This window comes from Chinchilla lanigera, unplaced genomic scaffold (genome assembly GCF_000276665.1).
Source record: "Chinchilla lanigera isolate Chin_1 unplaced genomic scaffold, ChiLan1.0 scaffold00022, whole genome shotgun sequence".
In the NCBI taxonomy this organism is placed as follows: Eukaryota; Metazoa; Chordata; class Mammalia; order Rodentia; family Chinchillidae; genus Chinchilla; species Chinchilla lanigera.
In genome coordinates, this window is record NW_004955423.1 from 9624138 (window position 1) to 9636197 (window position 12060).

Below are 12060 nucleotides of genomic sequence, written 5' to 3' on the forward strand. Positions count from 1 at the left end.
CTGGGTAATTTATAAAGAGATTTATTTAGCTCCCAGTACTGATGGCTACAGGGTCCAAACACAAAAGCCTCCAGCTGTGGCATGAAATGACAGAAGTGAGAAAGAACCAGTTACATGTGGAATGGTTAAGTATTTGGATAGCCTTGCTTTATACGAGTATGTAATACACTCTCATGAGAACTAACTTACTCCTACTAGACTCAGTCTAGTCTGTGAGGCCAGCATTATCCCATTTATGAGAGTGCATTCCCTGTGACATAATTACCTCTTACTGGCCATCACATCCTAAATGCTCCACCACCAACCCTGGCACACACAAGACCAAGCTTCCAGTACATGAACTTTGGAGGGGAAGTCACATCCAAACCACAGCAGATAGATTCTTACATTGCTTCCTCACAACATGGTGCTTTAGGGTAGTTCAATTTCTTACAAGGTGGCTCAGGTGTTTAAGTCAGACTAGCTCATTAAACAGGCTGAATCTGTCTTGTTTCGTGGTCTCTTGTTGGAGTTACACACTGCCTCTTCTGTACTGTGTTGGTAGGATGCAAATCACTAAAGTCAGCACATGTTCAAAGGGACAGTGCATAGACCCCGCTTCTCAAAGAGTGGGAGGTCCAAGGATTTTCCCCACAGATTTAGAACTACCAGAGGGTCTCACAGAATCTTCTTACCCATTTTCCCCACAAGAACATTCAGTTAAAAATGTAGCTTGTTTTGAATCATGTTTTACCTTAATTCCATATTTTGGTCAGTATCAATGTTTTGTTTGTAAAAAATGACTTCAAAAAGTTTACTAAGTGGTAAAAGCAGTGAAGAAAAATGACAAAATAAATACTCTTCCTCATACATCCTAAATAATGAAGTGGACTCTACTGAGAATATTAATTATGAATTTATGTATTGAGTGTAATAAATCCCTCGGTTTAATGATTTCCCACTAACAGAAGAAAAACAGAAATGGGAAGAAAAACTGTATGTATTTAAAAGAATTTTGGAGGGTTGGGGAATCATTTATGTCTTGTCAATGATGTTCATTAGAATAATTTTTTAAATGGTATAGTATCAGTGAAATTGTGTATCTGTCTCCATATTGTCTCCTAAGGAAGGAAATAGGAAAAGAATTTAAATGTATCCTATAGAAACTGTTCCCTAAAATGAAGGAATAACTGAATGTACATATTGAAAGAGCACACTTATGTTTCAGGAAAAATTAACATAGAACTTTCAACACCAGGCCATATCCTGATAAAGGTTTTGAATTTCAATAATCAAAAATTTATGTATAAAAGTTAGGCCACCTCCCAAGGCAAAAGGAATGGGGAGAGATTCTGGCTGGTCTCAGATGTCTTCACAATAATATTCAGTGCCAACATATATGACAAAACCATATTGTCTCCAAAATGATATAAAGTAATTATTTTCTGTACAAAATCACTATTAGTAGTAGTATTTTGGTGCGGAGTAGGTCCGTGAGTGTCGGCTGTTTTCCTGTCTGGTTGGACATCTGATGGGGAGAGCTTGCTCATTCACACACTTCTGCTGAGTCTGCCAATCACTTCTCTTCCCTTGCTCAGCTACAGAAGTAGATTCTGACCCAGGCTGGACCACTTTCAGTTCCTTTCAGGGGTTCGTACAATGCAGGGAAGACCTCTTCCTCCTTGTCCGGGACCATCAGCTGTTTTGTAAGTGGCTGGTGGTTTCATTTTCTGCTCCATGGAGACTGGATCTCAAGGCTGACGTCTGGAGAAGGGACGCAGAGCCCAGAGAAGGACACAGAGAGCAGAGTCTCATGATATAGTTTGCCCATTTCGATCTTATTTTGACAGAAGTCTCCTCAGACTTCCTGGTAGTGAGAGTCAACTTCTTTCCTTTTCTCGCTAACTCCATGTTGCATTATGGTCTGTCACTGCCTAGTAAGAGGTATTTTCTTCTTTTTTGGGGTGGTGGTGCTGATACTGGGGCTTGAACCCTGAGCCTTTCCCTGAGCTACTACCCAGCCCTTTTATTTTGAGACAGGGTCTTGCTCAGTTACTCGGTTGCCCAGGCTGGGTTGGAACTTGTGATTCTCCTGCCTCAGCCTCTCACAGTGCTTGGATGTGCCACCATGCCTGGCTAAGAGGGTCTTAAGTACTATCAGTTCCAAAAAATATAAAAGGAAGATTCAAAGTCTGCCTCCTTATGGCAAAAACTATAAGGAATATGAGCAAATTCATAGCATCAGTAACATAGCCATCTTCTCTGTGCACAGGGACAAGAAGAGAAGGGGGAGGGGAAAGGGAGTGGGAGAGGGAGGGAGAGAGAAGCAGACAGTACCAATTTTATAAAATCTGTATCATACCTTTTAGTAGAAAGTGTTCAATTTAATTTTACTTATACTATAAAAAATCCAATTGCCCAGAAGAATCTGAAATGAAAATAAATGTAATTGCATTTAACACATGAAAAAGAAAAGGTTAAAGTGAAAATGAAAACTGTTGATAAGGGCTCCTCCCATAAAATTTACAAAATCTTTTCTGAGAGGTTAGTCAGTATTTTAACCACATGCACTAATTTTAGTCTCTTCTTAGTGGATTTCCTGCTGTAAGGAAGTTAGAAGTCTACTATCTTCTCTTACTTCCTTCTTTCTCACAAGTCAATTTGTTATATTTTATTCTAAGTTTGCCAAAGTTTAAAACATTTACATTTGGTTCTGTAATTGCGATTACCACGCTTGCTTATAGTTACTACTTCATTTAAACACAATTAGTGTATATTATGAGCTTTGTGTCACCGCTTCTGCATTCTAAGTTACTCATTCCGATTCATATCCAGTTGTATAAGAAGAGTCCATGGCTTTCTACTTTCTGTTGTTGTTATTTAAAGGCATCTGTCTGTTGCCTTTATATTAAGTGCTACTTGGCTAGGTATGATACTCTGGGCTTGTGTTCTGTTTTCTCTAGAACGTAATAGCCATTGTTTAATTATATGTTGGCACTGAATATTTTTGTGAAGACATCTGAGACCAGCCAGAATCTCCCCCCCATTCCCTTTGCCTTGAGAGGTGGCCTAACTTTTACACATAAATTTTTAAGTATTGAAATTCAAAACTTTTATCAGGATGTGGCCTGCTGTTGAAAGTTCTGTTTATTCCTGAAACGTAAGTGTACTCTTTCAATATGTAAATTCAGTTATTCCTTCATTTTGGGGAACAGTTTCTATAGGATACATTTGAATTCTTTTCCTATTTCCTTCATTAGTTTCTTAATTTGGGGATGTCAACAGTAGGACACCTTTGTTCCAGTTTTCTTTCATCTTTTGCTTCTGCATTCACTGCTATGATCTCATGGTCATCGGTCTTTCCTGTATGCTGCTGAGCCTGTGGTTTAGCTTCCATCTATCTATATCCATTCTGTCTGGTCTAGGGAGATGTTTCTCCTGTTTCCAGTGCAACTCATGTCCTTAAAGATATTTAAAACATGTCCTGTCATTACTGTGTTTAGAGAAAGCCAGCAAAAAGAGAAAGGAGGGATCATTGTCTCTCATGCATCAGCCTGTCCAGAATTTTAAATTTTAGAAGTTACTCTGTATTTAGCTCATTTCTTGTTCTATATAAACATATCTGGGTTTTTTTAAATCTTTTTTTTCCCTTTGCTTTTGAATTTCCCAGATGTACTTTCTTTTTTCTGGGACTATTTTTTTTTTCTTTTGATATGACAATTCCATGAGAATCTGTTGGTAGTAAATTCTTTGTTTTGTCTGGAATGACCTTCCTTTCACCATTGTAGTTTCTTTTTATACAGTAATGTCTAGGATCATTTAGTACAACACAACAAATAGGGAAGATGATAATGGGAACATCAACCAGTCTCCAGTAGGGAAAAGAGAAACAATTTTAGGGATTTCAATAGAGGAGATGTATTAATAGAAGAAATTGGCTGCATATGCGATGTAACATGGTAAGGATCTCGCCTAATACCATTGGAAGACAGAAGAACAGTGTCAGAAGTCAAGGGAAGTTAGGTGGCATCTAGAAGCTGGAAAAAGCCAGGAAATAGGTTCTTCACTCGTTTTCAGAAAGGAATACAGCCCCGCTGACATGCCAGCTTTAACCCAAGGAGACTCATTGTGAATGTTCGACCTCCAGAGCTGTAAAGTAATAAAGCTGTGTTGGTTTAAATAATTTAGCTTATAGAGATTTGTTAGAGCAGCAGTAACAACACACTAAATTGAACAGTTACTGTGAACATTACTAACCTCTCAAAAATCAGGAAATGATGATTTTATAGGATTCCTTGTCCACCCTTTATTCCCATCCCCACTCGCCTTCCAGTTATTTCATTGTTAGCATTAACAGGTGGGCAGGGATTGTAAACTCAGTGAATGTGGTGTGAGTCTACGTTGTATTATCACTACACTGATGGCTTGAGGCCCAAGGGTAAACTAGTAGTTTGAGCCACTCATGCTTTTCCCAACTCTCAGTATCTCAGAAGCTACTATTCACGATCTTCTGCTTGGACTCCAGGAGAAAGTAGAAACAAGACAGTAGATGCAATGAGATGCGTAACCACGCTGACACTTTTTCTTTTTTTCCTTTCCTTTTTTAAACTTTTTTTTTTGCCTATGGCAAACTAGTTCAGTTTTGGCCAAATAAAAACCATTTCAAGGGGCCAGGGAGATAGCTTAGTGGCACAGTGCCTGCCAGGCAAACACAAGGTCCTGAGCTCAATTCCTGGTACCAAAACAAACAAACAAACAAAAAACCAAAAAAGCATTTGAAGGAGATCAGTAAAAATCTTCCCATCATGGGACTACATATTTCAGTGGGTGTAGTAGTGTAAGACTTAGTGGTTTAAAGTTTAAGCTTCAAACAGCAGAATGTACTTTTCTCACAGTTCTGGAGGCTGGAAATCCAAGATCAAGACGTTAGCAGAGATGGCTTCTTCTGAGGCCTCTGTCCTTGGCATGTAGAGGGTCATCTTGTCTGTCTGTCATCATCTGGTCTTTCTTCTGTCTGCGTACTCTTTCTGTCATAATCTCTTCTTATAGGGACAATACTCATTGGATTAGGGCCCACCCGTATGACCTTTACATTAATTATGTATGGAAAGGCCTTATCTCCAAGTATAATCACATTAGGAGGCACTGGGGATTAGGATTTCACCATCTGAATTCTGTTCATAACAAAATCTACAACTCCATCTTTAACAATGGGCACAAAGGCTATAAACATACAGGAATCTTCAGAAAAGCTGAAATGAAAATAAATATTTAATTTCATTTCCAATATTTTTGCATAGGAGAAAATTTAAAGTTAACTGAGTTTCAAATGATGACAGTTCTGTACTAAAAACAGATTTTTCTAATTAGTTCTATAAGGATATGAGAAAACATATTAATATGTTAGGAATTGATATTAATGATAATAATGAAATAAAGCACATGTTGGTATAAAAATAGTAAACACTGTGTTATAGAATCCATCAACATTTATAAATGTTTGCAAAAACAATCAAACAAAATGGTAAGCTATTATAATAATTGTCTAGGGCCAGGGATGTAGCTCAGCGGCACAGTGTCTGCCTGGCAAGTGCGAGGTCCTGAGTTCGATTCCCAGTACCAAAAAATAAAAAAAACATATAAAATAATTATCTAAAAGGTTATTTCTTGAGGTGAAGGACAACTATAGAAATGCACACTGATCAATATGATTAAACTGGCAAAGGCAGTGTGAAGCTCTACCGCGTTATTGATGAAGAAAGAATAAATTCATATCTCTTTGTTACAACATGAGGATGAGTGCTCTTGCAGTATCAACCTTGTAAATATGGCTGTGTAACACTGTACTAGGAGTAATTTGGACCAATATGACAACTGAGGAAGTAGAAACACTTTTTTAAAACTCCAGAATAAATCCAGCAGTTTCTTAGTAAAGACTGTGTAGGAGAAGACTGGTGGACATTCTTCCTCCTATTGTTCTGCTCCCATGACCAAAGTATCAGTCTAAACGCATGAAAGTTAAGAATCTGTAGGCATCTATACCAGTGGTGGTGAACCTAGAGCACACATGCCACAGCGGGCTGTTTGTGTCATTAAAAGCTCTAAAAGATTTGCCATCTCTGATCTACACTCTCAGGAGAAAATGATGATCAGGAAACAGGGTATCAAACAAAAATCAAGACCCAGCAGTCTTATCCTTTGAAGATACTTTAATTTTGCAGTTATGGATTAATTAAAAAACACAACTTGTTTTCAGCATTTCCTAGCTATAATAGTGCATAGGAAATTTCACTCTAAATAAAGAAGTAATTAATGAAATAACAACACACCTTTACACTTTACATTGATAGCTTACAGTTTACAAGGTGCTTTCACATACATTATTTCATTTGAGTTTTACAACAAGCAGAAAAAAACAGTCAGTGGGAAAGAAAAATGATTTTTTTCAGGCTTACAATGAGTATTATCAGGCCAATGGCCAGTCAGTACAAAAACATACCAAGAACAAGACGGCAATCTCCATAAGCCACAGTATTGTTTTTGGTAGGTCGGCAGTTTGATATCAACCGTGTATTTAGCATGAGCAAATGCGTAAGGAATCAAGTCAGACACAAGGTTCTCATGAAAGTCAAAGAACTGTACAACACTGTCAGAAATGAGAAGAAAGATGCCCCAAAATATATCACCTTACTGAGACTTCAAAGCATTATATCCCTTCAAAATATCAGATAAAAAGACAGTCTTGTCATAACATGGTCAAGTTAGAAGGGGACCTCAGAAAACACCCACTTCAACTTTTCTATCCTACAGATAAGAGAACCAAGGTCAAGATCATATTGACAGTTCTTGGCCTGAAATCCAGATGTCCTAACTTTCAGTCTGGGGCTCCTCTCTACACAATGCCATCTTTTAATTATTTGCTAGGCAAAAACAATTTCTTCTGTTTCAGACAATGTAATTTGAAGTTAAATACTGTTTTGCCACTTCTTATTCAAGTTTTTACCTTGTTTTTGGCTACAGTGTGAAACAACTTAATATACCTTAAAAATATCCTATTTAATTGTATTTAATTGGTCAGAAATAGAATTCATAGACATATTTGACAGCTTGTTCATGTCTTAAAATAGAGAGTGAAATGGAATGGCTGAATAGCCCTCAAAAGCCAATGTATGCCTACGGGTTTCTACCTGGGTAGAGTCTATAGTTGGGCACTAGTAATCTCATAGAAAAAAATATTTTTATAATTCATAGAAATCTTTTCAGTTACTGAAAACTACATTGTAATAATCACACTGTCATCCCCATGATTTACTGAAATAATTTTACAGTAATATACAACAAAGCTACCATACATAGATTTTGTAGCATACATATAGAATACAGTGATCAGCATATTCTTGGGTTTAAATGAAATACAAAAAATTAAAATGTTTTATACAAATGATATTTTAAACTTATCAACAAGATGAGAAATCTTTGTTACATACAACTTGCTGTTTAAGTATTTCAAATTTCTCTTGCACATTTTAAATAGAGGGGGACCAAATGAAATCAGGATCAAGCTTCATATGACATCACCATGCAGAAACACTGGACAACCAAAAGACATACTGACTGGTGGCGAGAGCATCTGAGACAGGAGTTTCCAATGTCTTCAAAGGTTTTAGAAGGGAGTGAGATGAACACAAAGAAGTAGTGTCAGTGACCTACTGCACCAGAAAGAAAGCAAGTAGAATGGTAACAATACATTAAGATCAGTTTGATTAAAAAAATTCATCATCTATGCATGTAAATTGAGCATAAAAATGAATGCAGCTTATTTAAAACTATTTTGGTGTGTTGTTTCAAGGTAGGTCACTGAGACACAAAGAGAAAACCAGATGGGGAAAATTAAAAGCAAAAATCAAAAAAAGTAAGAAAAACTGAGTTAAGCTATGGATTCTCAACAAACACTGAACTAAATGTGCAAAAGTGCTTGAAATTTCCATGTGACAGCAATGTTATTAAGTCAGTTGGCAAAAAAAGTATAAAAAAATAACTAAACTCAAATACTAAAATTGTATCTGCATGATCATACATTCTGTTTACTGAGAGAAAAGAGATTAGAAATTATGACATATCTAAAAATATCACACCTCAAAATTAAAATACAAATGTGGCAGTTTTATAAACTTTGTCCCTTTTCCTCACTGCTGAGGCACGGGAAGAAACTAGAAGTTGCAACAGTGCCCCTCCCCTAGGTTTATAAATATAGTACACCAGAATAAGAAGACCATGCAACTTCCTTTGTTCTTAACTGTTACAAGACAAACAAAAAAGCCTCACTTAAATAAGAGTACCTCTATGTTATTTGCAAGAATCCAGCCATTTGTTTGACTTAGCAAAGTATCCATCCAAATCAATGATCATTTTTGTTTTCTCCTCTTCCTTTAAAAAGTTTATAATGAGGATTATATGAGAAACTTTAAAATTTGTCACTTTAAAAAAAATTATCACTTTTAATAAGCTTGTTCTATTAAAATACCAGCTAATACCCTCATGGAAGAATTAAGGTTTAGAGATCTTAGAACTCCTTGCTAATACCTACAGAAATGCTGGTTCCAAGAGAGAAAGGCTGGATGATCTGTTTCATTAGATTTTGTGGAAGGAGACGCATGAGTCACACCGTACAGGCTGGTCACTCAGCTACTCGAGGGAAGGATGATATAAAAACAGACGAAGGAAAATAGAATTTTTGGTCTATAGGAATCCAAATTGCTGGGTCTAGCTACTCTGCATTTATTGCCAGAATGGTGAATTCCAAGAAGGGTACTGTCCTAATTTCTGTTAATTTCCTTGGAGATAACATATTCTATCTTCAAAAATTGTCAAGGGTTTTTGGCAAAACTGAGTCTGAGCTGCTCAAAGTGGCAATCATTGTTAGAAAGTTTATCTTCAAGCCACTGGCCAACAAAAATACTGGCGAAAACTACTAAAAGCAACATTTACCCTGCCTCTCAAATATCACATAGCCGTTTAACACTGCCCATATAAAACACCAACAAAATAAAATGGAGCACTGTAGAGAGGAAAACCAATGAAAAGGAAGAAATGGATGTAGGAATGGGGAGAAAGGTGACCCAAAAGTAGGAACGTGGTCTCTACTGCGTCATGGCACAGACGATGCTTGCTTAGCGGTGCCTTGGTGCAGAGGTGGATGCAGAGTGCACACACGACGATGGCGATAAAGACCTCACTCAGCTGCTGGAATGAAGGAACTAGGTAACTGCTTCAACAAGGACGGTCTCGGCTCCACCTTGTATCTCAAGAGTGCAAAGACTGAGTGTGAGCTCGGCTGCCATCTCTCTAAAAATCACTGAACTCTTTTGAACATTTTTCTGTTATAGAGACACGAATATCTTCTTCTTCATAGTCATCAAAGTTGCTGGTATCTCCAGAGCCTCTGAACTTTGGTATGAATGGAGCTTCAACCTATAATTGAGAAAAATGAGAGAAAAGAAGAAATTCCTAAGAATTTCCAAACATAAAGGAAAATAAATTCCAACTCTTCTGACATGATGGCATCTTTAGGGCCAGGGATATAGCTCAGTGGCACAGCACCTGCCTGGCAAACGTGAGGTTGTGAGTTCGATTCCTGGCACACACACAAAAAATGATGGCATTTTTAAGTGCCATTAACTCCTGAAAATATAATACTATTAGAAGAAATAAGCAGTAAATTTATTTCTAATGATCTCAGCGTATTCACTCCAGGAAAAGTACATGCCAACAGAACACTTATGACATTTGTAAGAAAACTAACTCGTTATCAAAATAATGGCTCTGTAGGTCACAAAATATATAGATTTTTATCAGTTTCTTATTTCCAAAGCCTTTATTTTATCCTATCTTTTAAAAATTTCTTTTCTGGTGCCAGAGATATAGCTCAGTGGTGCAAGTGCCTGCCTGGCAAGCACAAGGCCTTGAGTTTGATTCCTGGTACTAAAAAAAAAAAAAAAATTCCTTTTTCCCTGAGTAACAGATATACATCTTAGATGTACTCATAGCCTACTTCCATTTTGTTAGTGGTAGTGTCATGGTACTGGGGATTGAATCCAAGGCCTCACACATCTTAGCAAAGAGCTCTACCACTGAGCAATATCTCCAGCCGTTCTACTTCTTCGTTAGATTCCCAATTTGCTTTGTTTAAAATATCTGGTCATCAACACTTTCTAGGAGGTTGGGAAGAAACATACCTTTTTTAGTATATCAGAACTGTCAAATCCTAAACATTTGTTCCTTTTGATCCTAAAGGTAAATGCCTTTTGAGTGTTTAGGATATGGTATTCTATGACGATTTCATGGTGCATTAAATGTGTGAAGAAAAGTGGAAAAACAATAATGCTGCAATTTGCACAGTACTTACAAAATTTATGAACAATTACAAACAGTTGTTTCAGTTTTTCCTGAATATAACTCTTTGAGGAAGGCAGAGCAGATATTTTCAGTCCTATTTTACAGATTATGAAACAGAGTTGACCAAATTTACATGACTAATAAGTAGGTAAAGCAAGTCTCAACGCGTCTCCAGTTCCCATTCAGAGCTCTTTCTACTGCCTATACCAGAGGTCTTGAAAGCTTTTAATGTACACATTTTTTCAGTAAAATACTTTTTAGTACACATCACTTACATATATATAGCTATTTACGTATAAATTATTTATATACATGATTATGCTAATATAAGATATACACATAAACAAGACATTTTTAAAAATAAGGTGGAAAATAAGTAGGAATGGAAATTCTAGTGCCATCTTCATTTGCTGGTTGCCTTGCCTGCCTTGTCATGGGGATTGTTATTTTGCACTGTATAGAAAAGTGAGCTAAGCAGACAGTTGCCTTATTTCTAGCTAGACGGTAATTAAGAATCACCCTTATGAGGTAACCATACAGTTGTACAGTTTAAATTATGTAGGCCACTTCATTGTCCTAGCCTTTTTTTCCCTTTTCTGGTAGATACATTAAGACTATTTCATTGCTCATAAACACAGGATCAGAGAATAAATAAGACTATAAAACCATATACATTTATTATATTAAGACTGTTTCATTGCTCATAAACACTGGATCAGAGGATAAATAAGACTATAAAAACCATATACATTTACTAGTTTTTTGTACTGTTGTGCGTAGTTATAATCAACAAGATATCAAAACAAATGCCTAAAGTACTAGATTATTTCTATTTGTAAATTATCCAGAGATCCTTGCATTAATCTAACTGATAGTGATATCTAGTTGTCAATCAATTTGCTTAACACTACAGTTTGGTTTCCTATAGTCTACCACACTTGAATAAGTTAACAGCAGCTACAGCCCCTTTGAAAATATATGAATTGTACTTGACTGACAGCTGTTCAGTCCTTTTGCACTGTTAGAATAATTATTAAAAATTCGATACATGGTATGGATGGATTATGAGACTGAGTAAATGCAGAATAACAGCAGACATTTTTATTTATAAATATGGAAAGATTCAAAATATATCACAGATCTTTAAAAAACTAATAAAATTAACAAACTACAAACAAATCTAAAAAATACACCTAATATAACATTAATTAATAATAAATATAATAATAAAGATAATATAAACAGTAATAGTTGCAAAAGAATATGGATGCTTTTTTAGAAAATATAAATTTCTAAAACTTACTCAAGAAGAGTCAACAGTCCTTAACTAAAAATTTATAAAGAATAATTCTACATTCTGGAATTTTCTGAAGAAAAAAAATATGGAAAATTTCCAATCTCGGGGCTGGGGATTTAGCTCAGCAGCACAGTGCCTGCCTGGCAAGCGCAAGGTCGTGAGTTCGATTCCTAGTACCAGAAAAAAAAACAAACAACAACAACAAAAAAAAACAAAAAAAGAAAATTTCCAATCTCATTTTATGAACCCCACATAATTTGCACTACAGAACAACAAAAACTACAGATCAGTGAAAGGTATGTCTATGGAAGTAAAAATCTTAAGTTAAATGTTCACAAATTAACTTTGGACAGATATTATATAATTAATTTATATACTTAATAATAATT

The 12060-nt window shown here is 36.0% G+C and overlaps 1 protein-coding gene across 1 annotated transcript in view; it reads right to left on the reverse strand.

The window, feature by feature from the left end:
• Positions 1 to 6170: 6170 nt before the first annotated feature.
• Prkacb (protein kinase, cAMP-dependent, catalytic, beta) overlaps positions 6171 to 12060 on the reverse strand; it is a gene marked incomplete at its 5' end in the record, with an annotated part of 117513 nt that continues 111623 nt past the window's right edge. Inside the window, 1 exon segment of the mRNA XM_005385166.2 lies at positions 6171 to 9450. Coding sequence (XP_005385223.1) covers positions 9325 to 9450 — 126 coding nt within the window. The 3' untranslated portion in view covers positions 6171 to 9324.